General features: G+C 23.7%; 2 protein-coding genes and 1 long non-coding RNA gene across 17 annotated transcripts; 2 read left to right on the top strand and 1 right to left on the bottom strand.

The window, feature by feature from the left end:
* The first annotated feature begins 1,347 nt into the window (after nt 1-1,347).
* On the top strand, nt 1,348-14,291 carry LOC126895359 (acetyl-coenzyme A transporter 1-like). 11 transcript variants are annotated; one of them, XM_050667150.1, is made up of 11 exons: nt 1,350-1,515; nt 2,897-3,063; nt 3,306-3,496; nt 3,878-4,004; nt 4,127-4,283; nt 4,364-4,518; nt 9,743-9,939; nt 10,025-10,209; nt 10,324-10,447; nt 10,645-10,836; nt 13,914-14,291. In XM_050667150.1, exons 3-11 carry the CDS (start codon nt 3,332-3,334, stop codon nt 14,124-14,126), a joined length of 1,515 nt encoding a protein of 504 aa, XP_050523107.1. In that variant the 5' UTR covers nt 1,350-1,515; nt 2,897-3,063; nt 3,306-3,331; the 3' UTR covers nt 14,127-14,291. The 11 variants fall into 11 exon arrangements, with proteins under 11 accessions (XP_050523110.1, XP_050523109.1, XP_050523107.1 ...); XM_050667153.1 differs by lacking the exons at nt 2,897-3,063; nt 9,743-9,939; nt 10,025-10,209; nt 10,324-10,447; nt 10,645-10,836 and adding exons at nt 12,023-12,219; nt 12,305-12,489; nt 12,604-12,727; nt 12,925-13,116 and having other exon boundaries at nt 1,348-1,515; nt 4,364-4,497; XM_050667152.1 differs by lacking the exon at nt 2,897-3,063 and having other exon boundaries at nt 1,348-1,515; nt 4,364-4,497.
* LOC126895365 (uncharacterized) lies at nt 2,037-13,009 on the bottom strand. Of its 2 annotated transcripts, none has more exons than XR_007701638.1 (3): nt 12,905-13,009; nt 2,300-2,395; nt 2,037-2,226 (listed from the first exon to the last, which is right to left on the bottom strand). It is a non-coding gene; the product is annotated as an uncharacterized LOC126895365 (long non-coding RNA). The 2 variants fall into 2 exon arrangements; XR_007701639.1 differs by lacking the exon at nt 12,905-13,009 and adding an exon at nt 10,625-10,729.
* Nucleotides 14,292-17,230: 2,939 nt separating the features above from the next.
* On the top strand, nt 17,231-24,814 carry LOC126895354 (histone-lysine N-methyltransferase E(z)). 4 transcript variants are annotated; one of them, XM_050667126.1, is made up of 13 exons: nt 17,231-17,249; nt 18,909-19,056; nt 19,123-19,337; nt 20,002-20,184; nt 20,261-20,412; nt 20,470-20,633; nt 21,034-21,137; nt 21,210-21,480; nt 21,542-21,994; nt 22,061-22,231; nt 22,299-22,481; nt 24,083-24,248; nt 24,309-24,811. In XM_050667126.1, the coding sequence occupies exons 2-13, from the start codon at nt 18,915-18,917 to the stop codon at nt 24,370-24,372; spliced, it is 2,268 nt and encodes a 755-aa protein (XP_050523083.1). In that variant the 5' UTR covers nt 17,231-17,249; nt 18,909-18,914; the 3' UTR covers nt 24,373-24,811. The 4 variants fall into 4 exon arrangements, with proteins under 4 accessions (XP_050523083.1, XP_050523084.1, XP_050523085.1 ...); XM_050667127.1 differs by lacking the exon at nt 17,231-17,249 and adding an exon at nt 18,714-18,837; XM_050667128.1 differs by lacking the exon at nt 17,231-17,249 and having other exon boundaries at nt 18,715-19,056; nt 21,554-21,994; nt 24,309-24,814.
* Nucleotides 24,815-27,363: the final 2,549 nt, after the last annotated feature.

Here is a 27,363-nt window from a genome sequence, read left to right as displayed (position 1 = left end):
ACATTTTTCAAAAAGTTATAGCATTATAAAGTTAAACATGTAAAATACAAAATCGAAAATTTTCACACAAAAATAGCATTTGGTAGCAATTTTCACTATGAAGACAAAATAAAGTCCGAAATTTTTTTTTTCCATAATAAAGTAAATTACATTAGCTTTAATTTAAGATATATATAAAAGTGTCAGACTTTCCGGAATAATTTCAAAAGTTAAGTTCAAAAAATTAATTTTTTGTGAAAAACTTGTCATTTTAAATCCCCTCTGTGGGCAGGTAAAGGGTCAGATTTATAAAAAATATATACCAAATGATAGGTAAGGACATTATGTATCTATAAAAAAAAAAATGATATTGATTTGTTAATTTTTGAAAAAGTTATGGCAGTTTTAAGTAATAAAAATTGAAAAAATTATGAAAATTAGCAATTTTTAAATTTGTAATTTATTTGGAGGTTTCCGCCATTTATGGGGAACGAGGGAAATTTTTTTATTTATTTTATGTAAATATCTCATATATCTAAAAAAAAAATTATTGACTTGTCTATTTTTAAAAAAGAAAACGAGGGAAATTTTTTCAATTTTTGAGGGTAATGTCTTTGACTAGATACGATTTGTGATCTTTTGACGTATCATTGAAAGAAATCGGTTCGGTGAGAGCTGAGAAAAAGTGGTAACAGACACAAAAAAAATCGCATCTTAGTGAAACCAATACCTTCTCAGCTTCGCATCGAAGCTAATAATATACAAAGTACTTATAGAAGAATTAAATATTTAAACATTTTTCAGTTTAATAAAAAGAATAAATGTTAAATTAAAATAATGTCGTAGTTAATAACTTTTACAAGTCTAAAGTATAGAAGTAGTATTTAAAATTTTTTATATTATAATGAAATTCTGGGACATAAACATTTTTATTATGATTTACTTTTTTATTTCATTAGGTCATCGTTTATCAAATTTTCTCTGATTTATAAGATTTTTTCTGGATTTAAAGTGGAGGCGAGTGTTACCTTCTTCCCTTATGGTATATTTCGGTTTATTTAAATTTTTACGTCATATTAATTATTACATAAAAGCCAAAAGGCACAAAATATCTGAGTGAAATCCTTTAAAGAGTTTGTTTCCACATATTTATATGTACTAAAAATATTAAAAATGAAATGTAAATGATCAGTAATGAAATACATTTTAATACAGAGAAAATTTAGAGGTAAATGTAAGCACGAGTTCGCTTAAAATGATAACATGTTTGAAAGGTCATAAAATGATTATTAGTCTTCCTAAAACGTACTTTATTTTGACTAGTTAAATATCTATTTTTTATTTTTTAAGAACGTTTTATACAATATGTTTGGGTGATACGATCTAACATTTACTGATTAAACAATCTCACCTATTATTTTATAATATTCAATAAACAGTTAATCAATGGCTTTAGTTGAAACAAGAAGTTTATAAATACGTAGAAAATGAATATAACTGTTCCTGGTAAATATTTAATATGAGAAATGGTTAAAGGTATACTATGATCAAATAATTTAATTATAATAAATAATTCATATGTTTTTTTATAATTATTGACAATAATAGTTAACAGCTTTTTTTCTTCTATTACTTATATTAATAATTTCAGAACAATTTTAAATTTAAAATATTTAGAATGTTGACTTAATGATTATAATAACTTAACTCAAAATTAATAAAACTTTATAACTAATTAGTTAATTTTATTTGGAATATTTTCCAGTTAATAAATAAAAGAATTATATCATGTTACTTTACTACAAAATATTTGTTAAAATACATTATTCTTGTACAAATCAGGACTGAATTATTTGGTTTTACACATTTTTAAGGTTTAAAAATTAAAAAAAAAAAAATAGAACCCTGACGTCAAACATGATGTCGATGTAAGACGTAAATACATTTAACCTTTTTCAATACCTTGTTAACTAATTTATATTACGGGCTGTAAATTTTTTTTTACTATTTTATATTATTATTTTTGAATATTGTAATGAAATTAATAGTAAATATGATCTAGTTACTTAGCACGTTTAATAGAGCGATTAATAATCAATATTTTCCATTGCCACAAGTTGTCGATAGAAAAAAAATTAATTATACAATATTGTTAGATTAAGTATTCATATTCGTATGATTCTAAAATAGCGTTTTTCAGGGTCAGTGATAAGGGCCAAGATATCTCTTCGCAATGGACTTTATGACCTATCAAAAAATTATTAATAACTTAGTTTAAGAATTAAATATGCTTCCTTATTAATAAGAAAGAAGGACTTACTTTATCAATTTATTAAAATTATTACGCCTCTATCTATTCAATTTATTTGTCGATGTTCAACACATTAAGAGCATTATCAAGAGTAATCTAGCCACCCTAAAAATTTTTAAACAAAAAATATAAAATTACTGTTTGAATATTGGATATTGTTTGAAACATCATTAAAATTAAAAAAAAAGTTATTAGATTTGTCAAATATTGATATAACCCAGTGTCTAGGATAAGACAACATACAGTTTGTATTATCATATACTAATACTATTATTAATTTGAATAAGCATTATGAAAGGTAGAATGTATTTGAAAGTAGAGCGAGCTATAACTTGTGAGCGGCTCTGGTGATTTATTCTATCCCCCCCTCTAAAAGTTTGGTAAATTTTCGACTATTATCAAGAGCATCTTTGAAATTAAGTTTTTAAATATTGTATTATCAAACATATTTTTCAATATGTTTGTTAAAAACGTATTTTTGACAAAATAGTATTTGGTTATGGAGTTAATGTTTTTGTTGTTTAAATCATTTGTTATCAAATAGTGTTTCATCAATTTCATTAGTAATACATGGAGTAACAGCTAATATATATATATATGATTTAGCAGTAAGAAATTAGAATGGTTTACTTTCAATGAACTCATGGCCATTTCGTTTAAGTGGAGGTTCACCAATGTAATCCAACTAATGTTTTTAGTATTGCTTGAAAGTCTGAAGAATCAACATAATCTAATTTATTAAAGTTTTCTAGTTGTCATATTTTTAAAATTTGGTATATATGTTTTTATTTATTCAATTAAATGGAATAAGATTTAGTTTCTTATTAATATATATAAACTAATCTATTTAATTGAAACTAAAGGCACTAAGTTTTAATTAAATAATATTTAACATAAACATATTTATAACTTTTATACGTATTACTTTTAATGATAAAAATTAAAGAAAAAATTGGCCCACAAATTTTTGTCGATGTGAGATGAAAACTATTAAAGTAAATCTTTTTTCATTTAGAATAACAATGATATAAAACTATTAATATGGAAGACTCTGATAAACCAAAACTAGTCAAACCAAATTTAAAAGGAGAATGGAAAAATATATTCTTATTGTTACTATTATATATGCTTCAAGGTATACCGATGGGATTATCATTTGCAATTCCATTAATTCTTCAAAATCAAAAAGTATCATACACAGATCAGGTAACAAAATCTAAATTAGAATTTGTTTTTTAGTTTGTTATTAACTTAGAGAAAAAATTGTCTACTATATTAAATTGTATGATTTAAGACTTAGAGATAGGGGTCACCTACTAACATCTTTGTGAAAAACCAGTTTTAAGCTATCTATTTTGTATAAAATATTTTTTACTGAATTTTAAAATGCTACCAGGTTAATCATTGTGTTTTAAGTTTTAAGTTCAGTAAATATAAATCCAAATACAAATTATACAATATCATTAGTTTTCTTTTATCGATGTTATAGCAAAAATATTCAACAAATGTTAATCAACTATTCTTACTAAATAAATATAATTTAATATAATATTATACATAATATTTAATCCAAATTCTTTATTTCAGGCTTTATTTAGTACTTCTGCTTGGCCATTCAGTTTGAAACTATTATGGGCTCCCATAGTCGATACGTGGTTCATTAAAAAAATTGGCAGAAGAAAATCATGGCTTTTACCCGTTCAATTTTTATTAGGTATGTAAAAAAAGATAAACGAAGTATTTTGTTGTAAATATATGTGAGAGTTAAAATTTTATTATTATTATTTAATAAACTATTGTTATTATATGTTATAAATACGATAAACTAACTTATAGGAGTAATTCTCATTTATACGGCTGCAAATTTTAACGATTGGATGTACAAAGAGAAGCCTAATATTCAATTGATTGTAATTGTGTTTTTCTTTGCTAACTTTCTTGCGGCTACTCAAGATATTGCTGTTGACGGTTGGGCTCTTACAATGCTAAAAAAGTATGGTCATATATTTCATTTTATTTCACTTGTCATTTTTACGGGTTTATTTTTTAGTAACAATAATATTATTTCAACAGAGAAAATGTTGGTTATGCGTCAACATGTAATTCATCAGGCCAAGCAGTTGGAATTCTACTAGGTTATGTATTACCGATACTTTTAGATTCAGAAAGTTTTGGTAACAATTACTTGCGAAGTACGCCTGCAAAAGGTGGTGTGGTATCAATGAAAAGTATTTTTTTTTTATTTAAAGATTATAATATGTTGTTTAAACGTACAGTGTTTAAATATATAATTAAATAGCTTTAATTTATAATTAGGAATTATTTTACCCAAAAATAAAGTTTTATGGAACTGCATATGCAAACTTGGTTTTCGAAAGGCATTAACATTAGCTTAACTTTTAACAAAAAATTTAATTTTACTAAATGGTTTTTATCTGTCTTAAAATATGATATTTTTAGTAATAAAGTAGAAAATGAATTAGTTTTAAAATTGATGGTCTGTTCTATTTAATACTTAGAGTTTTCTATATTGTTTTTGAATGTGCTGTCTATCAGTTAATCTATTTAATCATAATAAAGCGAATTGTAAACAAGTTTGATATTTTAATCCAAATACACAAATATAATTGTAGTTGTATAATATTATAACACAAACTTATTTTCATTCATAAAATACATTGGTTTAAAATTTTGTGCTTATTATAAAAACGTAAAATAAAAAATGAGGTATTAAAAAAATTTCCTGACAACTGTATCTATAATTTTTTATTTAATATTCATTTCAAGTCTTTCTAAACGGATCTATAAAATATATTTTCTCATAAAGTTAAAGATAAGTATTACAAAAATATGATCTATCGATAAATTTTAATTTAGTAGGTTTTTTATTCCGTTTACAATTACCCCTGATAAATATACTGAGATAACTATATACAAGCATTTATAGGCTTTGGAAATACTAAAATTGCATATTTATAACCATTATTTTATCGTTTTAGAACTAGCAAATCTACTTGAAAAAAAATGATATAATTGCTTTATGGTTATAAAATGTAAGCTAAAAGACTTAAAAATGAAAATAAAATACTATTTATTAGTTTACTCACATAAACGAATAATTTATATAAATATTTTATTAAAAAATTTAAACAACATAATTACTTATTCACATTTATGCCGAATTAGTGGGGTATTTTTAACACTTGAAGGAAATTTTAAATAATTATAAAGAGATTTATAAATAAAATTATGTACAGAATGTTTTAAATCTAATTGACAAAGATTATAACTTTTAACATAATTATCATTTTGTTGATTTTTTTAGCTTCGATGCGAAGCTGAGAAGATATTAATTTTAAAATGTGTTTTTTTTTGTATCAGTTGCCACTATTTCTCAGCTCTCACTGGGCCGATTTCTTTCAACATACGTCAAAAGATTACAAATCGTATCAAGTTGAAGGCATTACCCATAAAAATTGAAAAAAAAATCTCCCGTTCTCCGTAAATAGAGGAAATCTTAAAAAAAATTACAATTTTTAAAATCGGTAAATTTCGTTATTTTTTTCACTTTTTTTTCTTAAAACTTCCATAACTTTTTAAAGAATTAACAAATCACCATAATTTTTTTTTATATTGAAACCTTAAGTAATTCCCTTTTATTTGATATAATATTTTTGAAAATTTGACTCTATACCTCTATAAGAGGGGATTCAAAATAGCAAAGTTTTTTACGAAATTCTATTTTTTCAACTTAACTTTTGAAAATGTTCCGGAAATACTGCGTCCTTTAAACATTTGTTAAATTAAAGCTTACAATAAAAACTATAAGATCAAAAAAAAAAATTTGTTCAGACACCTTTTCTTCTATAGGAAAATGACCGTCGAATTAACGAAAATGTAATTTTTATGTAAAAATCAGTTTAACATGAAATATTTTAATATTTAAAACTGCCATAACTTTTTGAAAAATGAACAAATCAAATGAATTTTTTTTTATATTGGAACCCTAGATATTTTTCTTTTATTTGTTATAAATTTTTTGAAAATATGACTCTAAACCTGCCCACAGGTGAAATTTAATAAACCAATTTTTACACACAAGATAAGCTTTTTAAATTTAATTTTTGAAAATGTTCCGGAAATATTGACACTTTTATTTAATCTTAAATTAAAGCTTATATTATTTACTTTACTATGAAAAAAATAATTTGAAATATAGATATTCTTCTGGGTGAAAATGGCTACCGTATTAAAAAATATGCTATTTTTGTGTTGAAATTCGGGGTTTTGTATATTATTATTATATTTTAAAATAAAGGGGAATATATTAATTTTTATGATTATTAAATATTTTAATTGACATAGAATAAAGTTCATAAGACATAAAAAGTTAAACTTATTCAAATTTTTTTATTTTTTTAATTCGAAAAAGTAATTTTAAAATTTGAATTAGCATAAATTGCCAATTTTATCAACTGACGAAAGTGACGAACAGTTGCAGAATCGATGACACTTGTGTCTTTCATGGTTAGGGTACCAGGTTCGAATCTTCCTATTTAAAAAAGTTTGAAAAAAAATTTCAAGTCATTTGATTTTTATCTCATTTAGATTCAATAACTTCAATAAATATCAAAGATCCTATCACTGTAGTCTTCCTTCATGAGAAGAAATTTCTTATTCATGTTAATATTATTTTATTATAGAGTTTTTTTTTGTGGCTGCGATTTATTTTTCCAACCCTCATACACCTACTTTTTTCAACGATACGTCAAATGATTACAATTCGTATTTAGTTGGAGATATTACGCTCAAAAATTGAAAAAAAATCCCTTAATCAAATATAAAGTAGCTTATACAGCTATATCCATAGAAATAATTATAATTATTCATTTCTGATATTTTTAAAGTATTTATTGTCGAATTAGATTTGATATGATAATAGTATTAAACTACAAAAGTAAATAATTTTACTTTGTAATTAAATAATTTTTTTACTCTATTTGTGTACTACTACTAGACTATCATATTCCACATTTGTTGGTAACATGTTGCTATATAAATCATTAATCTAAAAAAAAAATAATTTTTAGTTTCACCTGAATTTAAAAATGGATTTTTACAATTATAATCAAATTTTATAATACGCTCAATTGAGTAGATCTTTTAAACAATTTTTTTTTAATGGTTTTTTTAGTTAAAGTAAATCATTAAAATTAATTCAGTTCTGTATATTACAATTTTAGAATCTTTTTTATACCAAAAGTTAATTAGTAATGATTACTATAATTTCTATTTAAGTTGTCTATTACGATAAAAATGCAAAAAAATATTGATCTACTTTGATAAATTTTCTATAAATAGTAATTATAAAACTTCCTAACTGCATATTATTCTTAACGATACAATTTTTTTAATTTTCATAAAATTTTCTATTTAATGATGTCAATTTCAAACTTGAAAATTGAGCTAAAAGTTATGGTAAAATAAATACATTTTTTTTTTATTATATAAATTCACAAAAATCAACTTTAAATGATTAAAAAAATAGGTTAAATATGTAATTTTCCTTATTTTTAACATATTAATAATTAAAATCAGTATTAATTTAAAGAAATAATTTTTTGTTCTAAATTATTTTTTTTTATACNATAGGTTCAAAATGATTACCTTTAACATATTAAAAATCAAAATCAGTATTAATTTAATACAATTTTTTTTGTTCTTAATTATTTTTTTTTATATGTAAATACTTATTTTTTAATAATAAGAAATAATATTAAAACTTAGAAGTAATAGAAAAAGTTTAATTGCACATTTGAAAACATCGCGAAAAGTTGATTTAGAAAAGTATATTTTTGTTTCTGATGAAAGTTCCTTGTGGTTTAGTGTATTTATTCATAAGTAACATTTTTTTATTAAATAGTATTGCATCAATCCCTTTAAATTTTTATAANATTAAAAAGTATTGCATAAATTCCTTTAAATTTGTATACGCGTTAAAAGTATATGAATATACAACTCTTTTTTATTTTTATAATATCTCCGTAAAAATTACAATATTATATTATTGAATATCTATTTCATACTAAATTTAATTACTATAATTATTATGTATTCATATATTATAATTATAAATCGGGATAAAATTAAGGGAATAAGAGTTATGGTTGCTTTTGAAATAATCTATCAATCTCTTAAAATTAAACACTATCTACAGATTTCCATTGAAGCGTTTCTAATGATAGTGATTTTAATCACTGTTAGATATCATCTATACTTGTCCCAACTATGCCACGTTCATACTGTGCTACCGTTTTTTTTTATTATAAACCTTCCAAAAAACAACTTTAAAAGATTAATCCATTATTTTAAGAGGAGAATAGAAAAATCTGTCATCTTATGTAAAAGTCATAAAAATTTGAAAATATAGTGATCCAAATATATAAATGTTATAATATTGAATATACAGAGTGCAATTTTGTTCTACTTAATGATGGCAATTTCAAACTTGCAAGTTGAGCAAAAAGTTATGGAAATAAATTCATTTTTTTTTTATTATAAACTTTAATTTTAAAGGACAAAAAAAAGTAGGCTAAAAATGATTAATTTTAACATATTAAAAATCAAAATCAATAATAATTTGAAATCAATTAATTATAAAAATGATATAGTATATAATAAAAAAATATATATTATATTTATAAATCTAAGAATTACTAATCAGGATATAAATAAGGAATTAGAAGTTGATGTTGCTTTTGTAATTATTCACCAATTTCTTAGAATTAAATACTATCTACTGATTTACATCAAAGCATTTTTTATGATAGTGATTTTAATCACTATCAGATTAAATCTATATAAGACCCAACTATGCCACGTCCCCATTGTGTTAGATTTTTAATCATATTTATTGCCTTATAGACAAATTTAAAGCATGTATATATTTTTTTTCTGCAAACTTTCAAAATAGGTATTTTTAGTTCTGTTCTTGCAAAATTTTTGTTGGGTCATTGATAATTTTAGGACAAGTACTTATGAAGTTATAAGTATTTTAATATATAAAAGGGGTATGGAACGAGTGTAAAATGTTTCTGTATACCAAAAATTTTTATTAACGATAAATAATAATAAAAAAAATATTCGAATAAGAAATAAAAAATAATTTTAACACAACCAATAAAATAATAGTTCAATCAAAAGTTATAAGCTTTGTCAGATATACTTGAAATAGATCTGAGAGACTAATAAAAAAAATATGTACATAATTTTTATTGTGTTATCATTAAAACGCATGTTATAATAGAAATATAAATGAAAATTTTATTAAATTCAAATTAAAAATTGTTATTACAATTAAAAATTGTTATTACAATTAAAAAAAAAAAATATGCAAAATATGTTTACAGATATATCACTATTATGGATACTTTTTTTTTTTGCATAATTCAGGTTCCATTTATTTTTGGGGAATTGCATTTATGATAATAACTTCACTGGTCGGTCTATTCGAAAAAGAAAATCAAAATTCATCTAAAATAGGTGAAAATGAACCAGAACATAGTATAATTCAGACTTATTCATTGCTCTGGCGTATTATAAAATTACCAAATATACGCATATTAATTTTTGCTTTGCTGACATATCGAGTAAAATTAAAACTTCTATTTTTATTTTTACGAAATAGAAGCTACTTAAACACTAATTTAAACTATTTATTCTTTTTATGTAAAGATTGCATTTGCTGCCACGGATTACGTAACGAGTTTAAAATTATTGGAGGCTGGACTACCTAAGGATAATTTTTTAATTGTTTCTATTGCACTTTACCCGTTTAAAATTATATTACCGCTAGTAGTGACTAAGTATACTTCTGGTCCAAAACCAATGAGTGCACTTTTAAATGCTTTTCCATTCAGGTAAGTTTGGAAAGTTATTTGATGATTTTATTAAAGAAAAATAATGCATATTTTTATTGTTTGAAACTAAAAAACTTTGGGTTATCTTATTGACTAAGCATAATTTTATTACAGGTTATTTAGTGGGTTGTTTACAGTTTTATTGGTCTACTACACACCAAAATTCATTACACAAGGAAACTACGGGGGTTCCTTTATTTATTATATACTGTTTGGACTTATAATGCTGTATCAAGAGGTAAATTATTCAAAAAAAAAGTTATTATTTGCTATTTAATATTACCTTATTCTTTTCAGTGAAAATATAATTGTGGTAATAATGATAAACAAAATAAAATTATTTTTGACAATTAAAGTTTTATTAATTATTTATATTATAATAATGTTATTATTTGTATTATTATTTTTTACTTACTCTTACTTTTTACTTTATAGTTACTCATGTACTACATGTTTGTCGCTATAATGGGATTTTTCTCAAGAATTAGTGATCCTCAATTCGGAGGAACATACATGACGTTATTGAATACAATATCTAACTTGGGTTTGACTTGGACAGCAACTGCATCGTTGGGTATGATTGATTGGCTAACAATTAACACTTGTACCTGCCGGAGTTCCTTAAAAGTAGAGCAATTTGAAATTAATAATAATCAAACAAAATTTAAAAGTAGAGTTTTCAATAAATAAAAATTGATCAACATGTGTATTTTCAGCTATAGATTACAGTAGTGGTAAAAATTATAAGACAACCCCAAATTTTATATTTCACGTGTTTAGATTTTGGGGTTGTATGGAATTGTAAACGTTTAAATCATCAAGTAAATCCATGACATTTTTATATTCATATAATGTGTTCATAAACTTAAATGAAAACCGCTTATATAGTATTGGTTCTATTTGTAACTTAATTTTTACTTACATTTTCGTTAAAAATGTTATTTTTACAAATACAACAAATTTCAGTCAATAAATCATTTTAAAGGCTTTCTAAAAAAATTCTACTAACATTAACTACATACATTTTTTTCTACGTGTTATTTGGATAATTAAGTAGGATTAAAAAAAATGTTCAAGTCGATTAAAAAATATTCAAACTACAAGCAAATAATGAGAATTGTTAAGCAGCGTAAAATTAGCTAATTTTGTTTTTTTTGGTAATTTAATGTCAAATAAGTATGTTTTTTCAATATGCTAGGTAAAAATCACATGGAATATACTTTATATATTCACTCATATTTTATGTTATTTCAACTAAATTATTTAGAAACGTAATATAGATATTTAGAAATTTACAAAATAAAATAAAACATTATAGTTTTGTTTTTATAAATGTTTATTATGTTAAATAGGACTGCGATTCCAGTGATAAAACATGTGCTGTTTCTGTAGATGGCTACTACCTCGAAACAGTCATTTGTACAATAATAGGAATGATATGGTATATCATTTACAACAATAAGTTAAGAAAAATGCAAGTAGTAAGTAAAGAAAATTGGTCTGTAAAAATGAAGAAATCATCTCCAGAGAATGTTGATAAAATATTTACTATANCAACCAATAAAATAATAGTTCAATCAAAAGTTATAAGCTTTGTCAGATATACTTGAAATAGATCTGAGAGACTAATAAAAAAAATATGTACATAATTTTTATTGTGTTATCATTAAAACGCATGTTATAATAGAAATATAAATGAAAATTTTATTAAATTCAAATTAAAAATTGTTATTACAATTAAAAAAAAAAATATGCAAAATATGTTTACAGATATATCACTATTATGGATACTTTTTTTTTTTGCATAATTCAGGTTCCATTTATTTTTGGGGAATTGCATTTATGATAATAACTTCACTGGTCGGTCTATTCGAAAAAGAAAATCAAAATTCATCTAAAATAGGTGAAAATGAACCAGAACATAGTATAATTCAGACTTATTCATTGCTCTGGCGTATTATAAAATTACCAAATATACGCATATTAATTTTTGCTTTGCTGACATATCGAGTAAAATTAAAACTTCTATTTTTATTTTTACGAAATAGAAGCTACTTAAACACTAATTTAAACTATTTATTCTTTTTATGTAAAGATTGCATTTGCTGCCACGGATTACGTAACGAGTTTAAAATTATTGGAGGCTGGACTACCTAAGGATAATTTTTTAATTGTTTCTATTGCACTTTACCCGTTTAAAATTATATTACCGCTAGTAGTGACTAAGTATACTTCTGGTCCAAAACCAATGAGTGCACTTTTAAATGCTTTTCCATTCAGGTAAGTTTGGAAAGTTATTTGATGATTTTATTAAAGAAAAATAATGCATATTTTTATTGTTTGAAACTAAAAAACTTTGGGTTATCTTATTGACTAAGCATAATTTTATTACAGGTTATTTAGTGGGTTGTTTACAGTTTTATTGGTCTACTACACACCAAAATTCATTACACAAGGAAACTACGGGGGTTCCTTTATTTATTATATACTGTTTGGACTTATAATGCTGTATCAAGAGGTAAATTATTCAAAAAAAAAGTTATTATTTGCTATTTAATATTACCTTATTCTTTTCAGTGAAAATATAATTGTGGTAATAATGATAAACAAAATAAAATTATTTTTGACAATTAAAGTTTTATTAATTATTCATATTATAATAATGTTATTATTTGTATTATTATTTTTTACTTACTCTTACTTTTTACTTTATAGTTACTCATGTACTACATGTTTGTCGCTATAATGGGATTTTTCTCAAGAATTAGTGATCCTCAATTCGGAGGAACATACATGACGTTATTGAATACAATATCTAACTTGGGTTTGACTTGGACAGCAACTGCATCGTTGGGTATGATTGATTGGCTAACAATTAACACTTGTACCTGCCGGAGTTCCTTAAAAGTAGAGCAATTTGAAATTAATAATAATCAAACAAAATTTAAAAGTAGAGTTTTCAATAAATAAAAATTGATCAACATGTGTATTTTCAGCTATAGATTACAGTAGTGGTAAAAATTATAAGACAACCCCAAATTTTATATTTCACGTGTTTAGATTTTGGGGTTGTATGGAATTGTAAACGTTTAAATCATCAAGTAAATCCATGACATTTTTATATTCATATAATGTGTTCATAAACTTAAATGAAAACCGCTTATATAGTATTGGTTCTATTTGTAACTTAATTTTTACTTACATTTTCGTTAAAAATGTTATTTTTACAAATACAACAAATTTCAGTCAATAAATCATTTTAAAGGCTTTCTAAAAAAATTCTACTAACATTAACTACATACATTTTTTTCTACGTGTTGTTATCCAAATAACACGTAGAAAAAAATGTATTGTAATATGNATTAACTACATACATTTTTTTCTACGTGTTATTTGGATAATTAAGTAGGATTAAAAAAAATGTTCAAGTCGATTAAAAAATATTCAAACTACAAGCAAATAATGAGAATTGTTAAGCAGCGTAAAATTAGCTAATTTTGTTTTTTTTGGTAATTTAATGTCAAATAAGTATGTTTTTTCAATATGCTAGGTAAAAATCACATGGAATATACTTTATATATTCACTCATATTTTATGTTATTTCAGCTAAATTATTTAGAAATTTAATAAAAATATTTAGAAATTTACAAAATAAAATAAAATATTATAGTTCCGTTTTTATAAATGTTTGTTATGTTAAATAGGACTGCGATTCCAGTGATAAAACATGTGCTGTTTCTGTAGATGGTTACTACCTCGAAACAGTCATTTGTACAATAATAGGAATGATATGGTATATCATTTACAACAATAAGTTAAGAAAAATGCAAGTAGTAAGTAAAGAAAATTGGTCTGTAAAAATGAAGAAATCATCTCCAGAGAATGTTGATAAAATATTTACTATAAACTTGGAATAATTAATTTATGATTTCAAATAATTATTGTAATATTTTAAATTGTACTCATATATTTTTGTATCTTGTTTGTTTTCACAATATTCATCATTTTAATTTATTAAAATTTTAATTCGAATCATGTGAAAGTTTTCAGTTATATTAAAATAAATTAAGTTTAAAATTGACTATTTATTTAAAACTAAGTGAAATATTTTAGGTTCCTTTCTATTTAGTCCTTTTGTTATTGAACGTCAGGCATACATTATATGTAAAAATAAATAAATAACATGGATAAGTTAAATGATATCTAACTTATATCTGACTAGCAATTTGAAGACTATACAAAACACGATAAGTTTTGCATTATGGTAATGTAACGAGTATTAAATTTTTGAGATGTACTTTGGCACCTAAACAGAAAACTAAAAGAGGTATGATAAGCATGAGTTTAAAAGAGCTCGATTAGAACACATGTTATTATCATTATTTTATTAATACAAATACCATTATCTACTATTATGTAGCACAGTAAAAGCAAATCATGTTAGCGGAAACGACCGTTCTACTATTAGATATCTAGTGCAGTAGCAGTCATTTATTGCAATAATATTAAGTTACATAATCGTTTCCTCAGTTTTGCAGTAACATGTTTCGTTAAATAAATTTTTATTGTTAGAAATATATTTTAATTTTTAAGATAACGTTGAGTAAGTTTTAAAACGTTTAAAGTTTATTACTTTTTCAATAATATTACGATCAATTTATACATTTCATTTACTAATATTGACAGATAAATTAAAAAAAAAATCCAGCTGAGCTCAGTTTACTGGAATGTAGTAAAAAATGTTATATTATTTTATCATAATGAATAATTTTATTACTATTTGTTTTGATTATCAAGTAATAATCTAATCAAAGCGCCAAAGTACGTCAATATCATATTAGATATTCGGCCGTTTATCATGAGGTTTTTTTGGGTCTGCGTTATTCTACAATTAATTTTGATAGCTGTGATTGACGGTAATCTTACTCACATAGAAATATGTTTTTGGAAAGCAAAACTCGACCAAGATTCCATGATCTGCGATTTTATTCCAAAATCGAGTCAATGTATTCAAGACGTACCTTTTCTAATGAACGTTCCAGACATCGATGCTGTCGCGGTGGAAGATTGGAATTGTATTATTCTTTATGATAATAAAGATTGCACCGGCAGAAGTTTTGTCGTCAATTGTCATTTAAGTTTGAAAGAGTATAATTTCTCACGCAGACACATGAGTATACGTCAGTGTTCGGATATTCCGGATTGGGATCTCACTTTGCGGCAACACGTAGTTCCACAACACCTTTATGTGCCGTCTCAGAACGAATTGCCTGACAATTCATCAAGCACAATTAGTATAATTAATGAAAACAAAGTAACAGAAGAAACAGATAGTTACCGAAACATTTCCATTGTTAACGTGGAGTCAAACGATAACACTTACAATCGAAGTCATACGTTTAATAAAAAACTCAACATTTTGATATTGGTTGATATTTTGGGCGCCATACTTATTATTAATAATATATTCATACTATAATGCCTTGCTAAGCAATTCTGAATATTTTACGTTTTGTAATACGTACTGTTGTCTACTTATGGGTTACAAAATGCATACGTAATGGGCTGCACTAATGTTTCTGCCAAAGGTATTGTTAGTTTTTCGATGAACGATTTCCTCAAATATGTTACTATTCATGATACTCCATGTAAACTAAATGTATTAAATAAACTACCAAAGACTACAATAAAAATTAATTTACATGAGCAATACATGTTAATTTATTTACAGAAAATTATTAGCGTAATGTTAATTTTAAAATAATTTATTTCAATAAGGAGAGTGCAAAAGTAAAATTACACTTCGTATATAATAATACTAATAAGTATTATGCAGACAAGAAAGTGTTCATTGGTTATATAAACACATTAAATTTAGATATAAATACGAATATAAAATACGACTAAATTTAGTGAATTTGAATTGATTGACTTGTTTAAAAATAAAAAGTATTTACTAAAATACTTTTCATTGTAAATATTAATACATAATATTTAGATGTTTAGTAAGTAAGGAAACATGCCAATTGTTTCAATAATGAGTATAATAGAAACCCGTTTCCTTACTTACTGATCACCTACCTATATATATATTTATGTATGATTAAATATTAATATGCAATAAAAAAAGTAGTAAACTTAAATTAATACTATGGGAAAATAATTAAATAAAAACTTTATTTGATTTTAACCAGGTGCGCCGAAATTAATTTTTAAATGAGTAACCAATAATTTTATAACTAAAAATTAGTCCCGTTGATTGTTACAAAGCTTATACAGTAGGTAAACCATTTTTGTTGGTGACTTTTAACGATAGTGTAAAAAATCCAGTAGTTTATATGCTTTACACTTGATAATGCATGTTATATTCTATTATATTATCAGTAATTTTAATTACAAACAATAGAATATTATCAATAATAATTAACTATAATACAGTTTATAGGATTAACTGTAATCTTTTTAATTAAACATTAAATAAAAAAAACTAATTATTAACTTTGGAAATTATTTTCAATTTAGTATAATTTATGAGACATTCAAAATTAAACTTTATTGCAAAATAACTTTTACTAAATTATAATTAAAGTGTATAAATATATAAATGAAGTACTGGATAAAAAACAAAATGTAATCTTTGTAAAATCTTGATTAAAATTTGCTAATTTGCAATTGATATTAACAATAAATTACAAATTATTACAATAAACACAATATTATGGAATAATCAAAATATTTGAAATTAATAATAAATGATACTTTTTTAATCAAATTATTAAAGAAAATTTTAAAACTCAAGTCAAATTTTTAATAATAATTTTTTTTAGGCAAATTCAATTTGAGGATATTATTGACTCATACTTTGAGGTAGGCAACTGTTCCTGGTTTAGGCATGACTATTTTTAACCATTTTAAACTAAAATACACTTAACTGATTATTTAGGGTACTAGTAGGATTTTTTTTTGAGGTCTAAATATTGCTATCCAGTTGAACTACGTAAGTTTTGAAAGTTATCATTAAGCGGACACTACATTATTCAGTAAGTGAAATTTTATGTCATAAGAAAAATATTGTACTGTTAAGAATATTTTCTCAATATAATTACGTTCATAGTTTACTATCAGTTTAATGAGAATTCGCAAAAAAAAAAATTTTGATTGAAACTTTTAATTCAAGTTGACAAAATGTACATTAGTTAAGAAATTATACAGTAAATTAAGTGTACCAGTTATGGCCACCGTAATATCAATTGTGCCTTCTTGATATTTATCTATAGATCAAGTTAGTTATTTTTTGAAACAAATTCATTTTTATTAACATGGGATTATGAGAATTTTTGTCCATATAATTTTCAAAAATATTTCTGAAATAAAAAAGCTTAATTTGTGGTTACTAGTATAATAGCTAAAACCGGTACATTTACTTTATTAAGGAATAGTACCAGTTTTCATAATATATCCAATATAAGAATATATTATGTATGTTACTAGTAATATGTATATTATTATTAATAACTTAAAATATGAAAATTTTTAAATTATGTTAAAAATTATTTTTATTTTAATAATTTATTTAGTAAAAATAAACAATGTTGTTTTCTAAAATTTTAACATAAGCAACTAAAAAGAAATATTTGGGATGCGTAAGATTTTTGAAAAATGAACCTTTTTTTAAGACCGAAGAGTCAAAAAAAAAGAGGTGCAGAAAATATAATTTTTCTAAATTAAAATAATATTTTAAGATTTTGATATAAAACATCTCAATAATGCATATCAATCTTAAAACTTTTTTAATACTTTGGTTTGATAAACCTTATTATTATAATTAATCTTAAAATTATTTAGGATATTAAACTATTTATATACTATGTTTTTACTTAAACTTTTGACTTAACTCAAATATGTTAATTTTTAAGTTCATTTGATATTAAATATTAAACCGTGGTTAAAAGGAAACATTTAACAACTCTCATTTTATCATAATTTTATATTTTAAGTATATTAAAACAGAGAAATTTTACATCGTATGAGCAATTATAATAAGTTAATTCATATTTACTAACGTACCCTAATATTTTTCATATTATTTGGAAATAAAATAAAATATTTCTATCACTCATGCAAATTGTGTATAGCAAATAAATAAATTGTATTAATTAGTTTACTTTTTTTTATAGTTTAAATTAACATTTTATTTCCAGTTGAATAACTTCACTATTTTAATTTTGCTGATCTTAACAATATTAAAAAATTCTACAAGTGATTATTATTCCTAATAAATTTAACCGTTTATCTCAAAAAAATGTAAGACTGATATACGGTCATTAGTCGGTTACAATAATTATAGGTTATGTATAATTTTTACGCGGTCGTTACGAACATGATGTTAAAAACGAAGACGTTCAAAGAACAATAAATGATAAACATTAAGCATTTGATCTAATACGATCCAATTTTATAAAACGGAAGAAACGATTTAATAAAAAGTTTGTTTATACATTATTAAATTCTCTATTTTAAATGTCTAAAAGTAAAAGTTTTAAAAATATTACAGTACCTAAATAATTTAACTAAATTATAAGTTTTGTATAAAACTTACTGTTGTGGTTTATATAAATAAAAAATGAAGTGAATATTAATTTTTAACTGTGACGTGTGATAACATAGTTATATATAATTTTTTTGTCTATCCAAACCAGGCAAAAATGTCTGAAAAGAAAGCAAAAAACAATGCAGATTGGAAAAAACGAGTTAAAGCTGAGTATTTTAGGTTACTACAAGCTAAAAAAACAAAAAAAGATGATGATAATGTATTGGCTTGTATCAACAATATGAAAATTTTAAATGGTAAGTTGTTAGTTACCAAGTTATGCTTAAATTATATTCTTTGACAATAATTTGGCTAAATTTTAGAAAAAAAATCTGAAGAGCTTAAACGATTGCAATCTAAAAAAGCTATTTGGGAGTGTCGACCTTATACTGAAACTGTATCAAGATCTAAACGTTCTGAAATAGTTAAAATTGATGGAGTTGGTGAAGATAATATGAGTGTACCAATAAAAATTGTCAATGCTGTTGCACCCATTCCAACAATGTATATATGGGCCCCCATTCAATCAAATTTTATGGTAATATATCATTATAATTTTTATTATTTTAATTTAACTGAAAAAATGTTCCAAGTACATTGTTAAGAAAACATACTTACCATTAGTGTACAATTTTTCAAAATATTAATATTTATTGATTTCTATAAAATAGTTTCTTTATAGATTTATTTTAAATTAACTACACACATTTTTTTATTTTAAATTATATAATATTATTTATGTAATTGCATCTTTTAAAATGAATAAAAATTAAATGAATGAAAAATATACTATTGTTTATAAAATAACTAATTTGATTATAAAATTATGTAAAACATGTTTTATTGTACATTTATTTTAATATTATTATAATATTTAATGAAAAAAGCTATTCTATTCCATTATAGTGATGAAAAAAATTTTTTTTATAGGATGACATTAAATTAATGAAGTGCCTCATATTATGCATAAATATATAAAATTTGTATAAACATTTTTTTATTGTATGTTTCAAAGTAATAATAAAAATTATTTTTAATATATTAAAATTATAATTTTAGTAATAATAATTATTATTATTAAAAATATTTAAGCTTTTTATTAACATTTATATTATATTAATTTTTTGAGGGTAACATATTTTTTTTTATACTTTAATTTTCAAACCATGTCAAAATTATTGAACATTAGAAATTTTACATAGGTAGAAGATGAAACTGTATTACATAATATTCCCTATATGGGTGATGAAGTTCTAGACCAAGATGGTTCTTTTATTGAAGAACTTTTAAAAAATTATGACAATAAAGTTCATGATGATGATGCATCAAATTTTTTAGATGATCAAGTATTTGTTGATTTAGTTCATGCACTATTACCATTTCAGGTAAAGGTTTGCATTATATTAATTTTTTTTTGTTATAATCTTTATTTTAAAACATTAACTTTTTTTAAATATTCAGCAAGAAGACAAAGAAAATAAAGATCAAGTTTGTCAATCACCAAAGTCTACCAAAAGTTGTAAAGAAGAACGACCATTTCCAAGTATGGCAATTTTTGAAGCCATGTCAGCGGCATTTCCAGATAAAGGTTCTCCTGAAGATTTTAAAGAAAAGTAAGTGTACAATGGGTAAATTATCATAGGTTGATTAATAATATATTTTATTATTAGATACATAGAATTAACATCATGTACTGATCCAAATGCTCAACCATCTCAGTGTACTCCTAATATAGATGGACCAACTGCTGAATCAGTGCCAAAAGAACAAACAATACATTCATTTTTCAATTTATTTTGTCGGCGTTGTTATAAATATGATTGTTTTCTACATAGTAAGATATTGAAATATTAAATTTTTTTATCTAATTCATATTAGTTTCTAGTTGAAATAATTTTTTTTTTCATTATTAAATATTATTATATGCTTCATTACAAGTAAATTAAAAAAATAATTGTTTTAGATATCACCTAAATTTATTAATTTTATTTAACTAGTTTCTTCTAGAGAATTTTGCAAAAAATTTATTATTAATTAATTACTAAAGAATTTTCTATTTTATTTTGTCTCTTGTAAAATTTGTTTTTTTTTTTTAGTTATGCTATTTTTCTTATGCTATTAAAAATAAACAACTCATACTTTAATTAATTTCTATTTTGTAATATCATAAATGTATTTAATCATGTAATTATAATTTCTAAATATTGTTAAAAAAATACTTTTGGATTTTACAGAACTGAAAGAGCATGATTCTGGAACAAATTTACCTATAGGCTTAAAAGGACCATTGTTAAAACCTTTTACAAATCATTGCAGCCCTGAATGTTACATGTTACTTGTGAGATAGTTATATTAAAATATGATTAAAATCAACACAGATTTCTTAATAATAAATTATTTCTAATTTTAGGATGGAATGAAAGAAAAATTAGCAGCAATTGCTGAAATCAAAGCATTAGCTGCAATAGCTGAAAATAAAGCAGAAAAACAAAAACAAGCAGATAGAGATGATGAAAGTATTAGAGATGTTCAACAGTCAGGGTCTATTTGTAATACTTCCGAGTTATCAAATCAAAATGATACATGTGATAAACCTGCAAATTCAATTAAGCTATCAAAAAAAGATAGCTCTGATTGGGGTAATGATGCTAGTTCTGAAGATAGTAGAGACAGTAGCAAAGGTAATAACTAATATCAAACAATTAAACATATATCAAATGTATAAAAACTATTTTACAACAGATGGTGAATTAGATATGGAAGATCCATTTTCTACTAAAACATCATTTTCCTTGTTACCACGAATGAGGACAGAAGATAAGCAAGTTTGGACAGGATCAGACCAATCTATTTTTCGTGCTCTTCGAAGGACATTTCTCAATAATTATTGTGCCATTGCTCAAATGATGTTAACAAAAACATGTCAGCAAGTATATGAATTTGCTCAAAATGAAAATGATGATGTAACTGTGGAAGAAGCAATTAGTGAATTAACACCGCCAAGAAAAAAGAAAAAGAAGTTGAGGTTATGGCAAACTCATTGTCGTAAAGTTCAGTTGAAGAGAGATTCTGCTTCAAATCACCTATACAATTATACACCATGTTCTCATCCACCTAATCAAGGTTGTGACTCTTCTTGTCCTTGTGTCATGGCCCAAAACTTTTGTGAAAAATTTTGTAAATGTAGTTCAGACTGTAAGTAACTTAAGCTATAGTGTGATGTTTGTGAATTCTCAATTAATACTTTTAACTGTTGACTAGGTCAAAATAGATTTCCTGGATGTCGATGTCGAGCTCAATGTAACACCAAACAATGTCCTTGCTATTTGGCTGTTCGTGAATGTGATCCTGATCTATGTTTGACTTGTGGTGCAGATCAGTTTAACATAGAAAATATTACATGCAAAAATGTTAGCGTTCAAAGGGGTTTACGTAAGAATTGATGATTATTCATAGAGAAAATAGTATTATATGTAATTATTTTATTGTGCAAATTTAGGTAAACATCTATTGATGGCACCTTCGGATGTTGCTGGTTGGGGTATTTTCTTGAAAGATTCTGCACAAAAAAATGAATTTATATCAGAATATTGTGGAGAAATAATTACTCAAGATGAAGCAGATAGACGTGGAAAAGTGTATGATAAATACATGTGTAGTTTCTTATTCAATTTAAACCATGGTATAGTGTATATTTCTGTTTATTTTATTTTTTATTTATCTTTGACATTTTTTATTCTTTATAACATGGTTCTAATATAAAAACACTTCTTTTTAACATACTTATATTAGTTTCACTTGTATGTGTGATTTGTGTTTGTAACTTTCCACGTGGCACATGTTATTATTCTCGCATATCTCGTCGTCTAGACTAGACGTCGTAACGCATTCACCCCACCCCGCTCACCAATCACCGGGAACACTAATCCTGTATAATTTTATATTTTTGCTTTTTGTACCTGTACACGCGTGCGTGACATTAATTATATATATTTATAAACAAATTTTTATTTTGACTGATGAATACCACCCGCATGTATTGCTCCTTACGTATATATATTTATATATTCCTACCGCCGTTGCAGCCGTTTATACCTTAGGTATAACGTTCCCCCCGCCAACAAAACAAGGCTATACCTAGTGCATGATACGTTTACGTACTTAAGTCGCTTTACTTGTATATATATATATATATATATATTCTAATTACTATTAAAATTTATATATTAACATGCTTTATTCTCATTAAGAGATATAAAGTGTATTCATTCCGATTACGGGGGATGATTCCCGTGTCATCATTTTTCGTCACTACCTCCATGTTCTGGGAGTGGGTAATTTACGCGCCTGCTACTTTCCTTGGATGTGGTAGCCGTTTCTCATACTCCCTCCCCTGAATCGAACCCTGATTTCCCTTTACTCGTTACAATCATGATATTGATAGTAACTACTATCATAGTATGAAACTAAAAAATAAAAAATAAATATAGTTTAAAAAAACACGGTTTTAAAGTACATCAAACTAAAAAGTTAAAAATAATTTTAAAAATAAGCTTGGAACAATAATGAACGAAAATACTGGTATTATTGTGATAAAAGTGTGGGTGCTTTGTGTCATATTTTTTGTATATTGAGCGCCCGACGCTTTTATCACAATAATACTAGTATTTTTTGTTCATTATTGTTCTAACTTATTTTTAACTTTTTCGATGTGCTTTAAAAGCGTGTTTTTTTAAACTATATTTATTTTCTATAATTTTCTTAATACTTTAAATTATTCAAATTACATTTCCACTATTACAAATGTAATTTGTAATTTTTTAATCTACAAAAAAAAAAAAATTATAATATTTTAAGTAAAGATAGCCTGAAGAAATCAAATTTTTGTAACTTTTATTATTTTATATATTTATTTCCTTATTTTGCTACTAATTTTACTCTTTGTCTCAAAAATAGTTCTCTTAACTATCCCCAATATCATTCACTAGATTCTTATTATCATTATATTTTAATCTATAAAATGTACCCTAGTATTTACTGTCAGTAAAGGTATTATCACATAATTATATAAATTGTACGAGTAAAATGTGTTATTGTAAAAATTATCTTCTATTATTCAATTATCTACTATATGAAAATTCCAAATAATGAATTTTTATTTTCTAAAAGCAATAATTGATCTTATTTCAATAAGTTTTTCAAAACATCTTACTATTCTCAATATTAAAATAATCCATGAATATGTTGACATATTTAATAAAAAAAATGTTTAATTTTTTTTAGATTATGTAGTGGATGCTACTAGAAAAGGTAACAAAATTCGTTTTGCAAATCATTCAATTAATCCTAATTGTTATGCTAAAGTAATGATGGTTAATGGTGATCATAGAATTGGCATTTTTGCAAAACGTCCTATTCAACCTGGTGAAGAACTTTTCTTTGACTATAGGTAAATTATTATCAATTAATTTATATATTGGAAGTATTATAATATTTAAATTTTTTATAGATACGGGCCAACTGAACAACTTAAATTTGTTGGAATTGAAAGAGAAATGGAGTTTTTACCATAAAATCTTGATTTAATATTTAAAATCGTTGATTTTTTATATTGGAGCTGTAATTATTTGTTATATTAAATGAGTATTACATTTTGTTGTTGGTGTAATCTTCCCTCAAAAATTATCAATCAAATTATACTTATTTGACATTTTCAAACATCTTTTATATAAAATTGTTTTAAATTTGATGTTAGTTGTATTACTTTTTTTAATATTATTTTAGTCTTCTTATTTATAATAATTAATATGAACTATAACAATAGTTTATTTAATTAATTCCATAAAATATATTAAATTATTTTTTATTTTGTACTTTGGTTCATGTAGCTTTATTTTATATTATTTAAGTAAAATTAATAGTTATTTAAATTTTTTATCCATGTTTTTATTATTGATCGTGAATAATGCCTGTTATTATATATTATCCCCGTTTACACTTTATGATTCACAACTTACTCGAAAAATTTAATTATTAAAATTAGGGTTATTAGTAGTTTTACCTAGTTTAATCTGTATTAGTTTTGTAAAATAGTTTAATCTGTATTAGTTTTGTAAAATAGTTTTATTAATATTATTATTTATCTGATGTTTGACTTTAATTGATATCTATAGTAGATTTCAAATTATTAAAAAATAATGTAAATATATGAAAAGTCATTATTACTATTTGTGTTTTTACATTATTCTTCTATGTATTCTATTATTATTTGTAGGTTAGTTTATTTAATTAAAAATATTTGATGGTACTCTCCTAAATTATATAATTTAAATTAAAATAATTTATAAAAGTTAAACTGCAAAAATTAGTATAATCTAATTAAAATTACATGAATATCAGTTGCTTTTTAAAACAATTTATTATGATATAATTTTTATTTTTTACCAATGAGAAAAAAAAACCTATCTATAAAAGTATAAACATGAGTTCAGGTAAGATTTATATATTATACAATAAAAACTATTAATCAACAAATCTGCAGTAAATAGTCTTTACCTTTAACTTGGTATGGCATCTTTTAGAATAAATAATTATTTAATAAAATATCACCAATACTTAAGTATTGGTATTACCAACTCACAGTGTGCTAGATTTAAAAAAACTGTTTTAAAAGTTAAAATTTTACACTTATAAAACTGTATTTTATTAATAGACATTTAGTCTTTATATAAATATTATTCTGTGCTTGAATAATGTTATTTATGTTCTAATAAAATTATGTACATTTTTGTAAAATGTTGAATAAAAACAAAAATTGAAAACGCTTTTATTCACTCTATTGTCACAGCAAAGCGAATATAAATTAGTTCAAAAATAACCAAAATTTTAAAAAATAAAAGGGAGTTATAAAAAATTTTTAACAAGTTACGATTTAATTTTTTTTTTTAACAACAACATGTATACAATTTGAAATTATAAAAATTAGGTGCTAATAATTGGCTGTTTTACATGTTACATACTTTTTCTTTTAAAAATAATACCCAAACGTCACATTTCGTTGTTTCAAATTTTGATACATTAAATAACTGTAATAGTTATTTGTAATAAATAATAATTGATTATGAAATTATGAAAAAAGAGAAGTAGAACTAAAAACCACTAAGAATTTAATTAATATAATTTTTAGTACGATTTATTATATCACTTAAAGTTTACAATGCTTATCATTGAATAAACAAAATAAAGTTTAGGCACAGCGGGCTTATTATTTACGAAAGTATTTATATATAGAAAATAATATCATATTCATAATAAGAGATTTTTTTAAAATTGTATCTTATATATCAATTTTAAAAAAATTGACCCCTAACCCTCCCAAAAAACTCAAAAATTAATATAATTATTGGATTTAGTAACTTTCATAAACCAGTTATTCAACGTTTTAAGCATGAAATAACTTTAAAATTAAAACTGTATTAATTTTGATTAGTTTTTTTTATTCTGATTCGCTGATCAATGGCTTTCCTGCAAGTTTCATTGTTCAACACATTATTTTGTTAGGAAAAAAAGTAGCACAGTGTGGACGTGGCATAGTTGGGACAATTATTGATGATATCTGACAGTGATTAAAATCACTATCACAAGAAATGCTTCGATATAAATCAGTACATAGTGTTTAATTCTAAGAAATTAGTGAATAATTACAAAAGCAACATTAACTATTTCCTAAATTATATCCAGATTAGTTACTCTTACATTCAAAAATATAATATAAAATTATATATTATATAATTGTTGTATTGAATTGTTTTAAAATTATTATTGTTATTGATTTTTAATATATTAAAAGTAATAATATTTAACCTTCTTTGTTTAGTCCTTTTAAGTGAAAGTTTATAATAAAAAAAAAAATGAATTTATTGCCATAACTTTTAAGAAGTATATAAATATTATTTCTTATAAAAAAATTGTATTGATCCATACATTTTTCAAAAAGTTAATAACATATTAAAGTTAAAATGTAAAACATAAAATCGAGAATTTTAACACAAAATTAGCATAAGGTAGCCATTTTCGTCGTGAAGACAAAATAAAGTCTGAAATTTTTTTTTTCCATAATAAAGTATATTACATTAGCTTTAATTTAAGATATATATAAAAGTGTCAGTATTTCCGGAACACTTTCAAAAGTTAAGATAAAAAAGTTGTCACTTTGAATCCCCCCCTGTGGGCTGGTTAAGGGTTAAATTTATAAAAAAAATATACCAAATGATAGGTAAAGACATCAAACATCTATTAAAAAAAAAATTATATTGATATATTCATTTTTGAAAAAGTTACGGCAGTTTTTAGTAATAAAAATTGAAAAAATTTCGAAAATTAGCGATTTTTAAATTTGTAATTTTTTTGGAGGTTTCCCCCATTTACGGGGAACGAGGGAAATTTTTTCAATTTTTGAGGGTAATGTCTTCGACTAGATACGATTTGTGATCTTTTGACGTATCATTGAAAGAAATCGGTTCAGTGAGAGCTGAGAAAAAGTGGTAACAGACACAAAAAAAAAA

Source organism: Daktulosphaira vitifoliae, unplaced genomic scaffold (assembly GCF_025091365.1).
Source record: "Daktulosphaira vitifoliae isolate Bord-2020 unplaced genomic scaffold, ASM2509136v1 Scaffold_1, whole genome shotgun sequence".
NCBI lineage: Eukaryota > Metazoa > Arthropoda > Insecta > Hemiptera > Phylloxeridae > Daktulosphaira > Daktulosphaira vitifoliae.
Note: the sequence above shows the minus strand (reverse complement) of the source record. Positions and strands in the feature narration are given on the sequence as shown.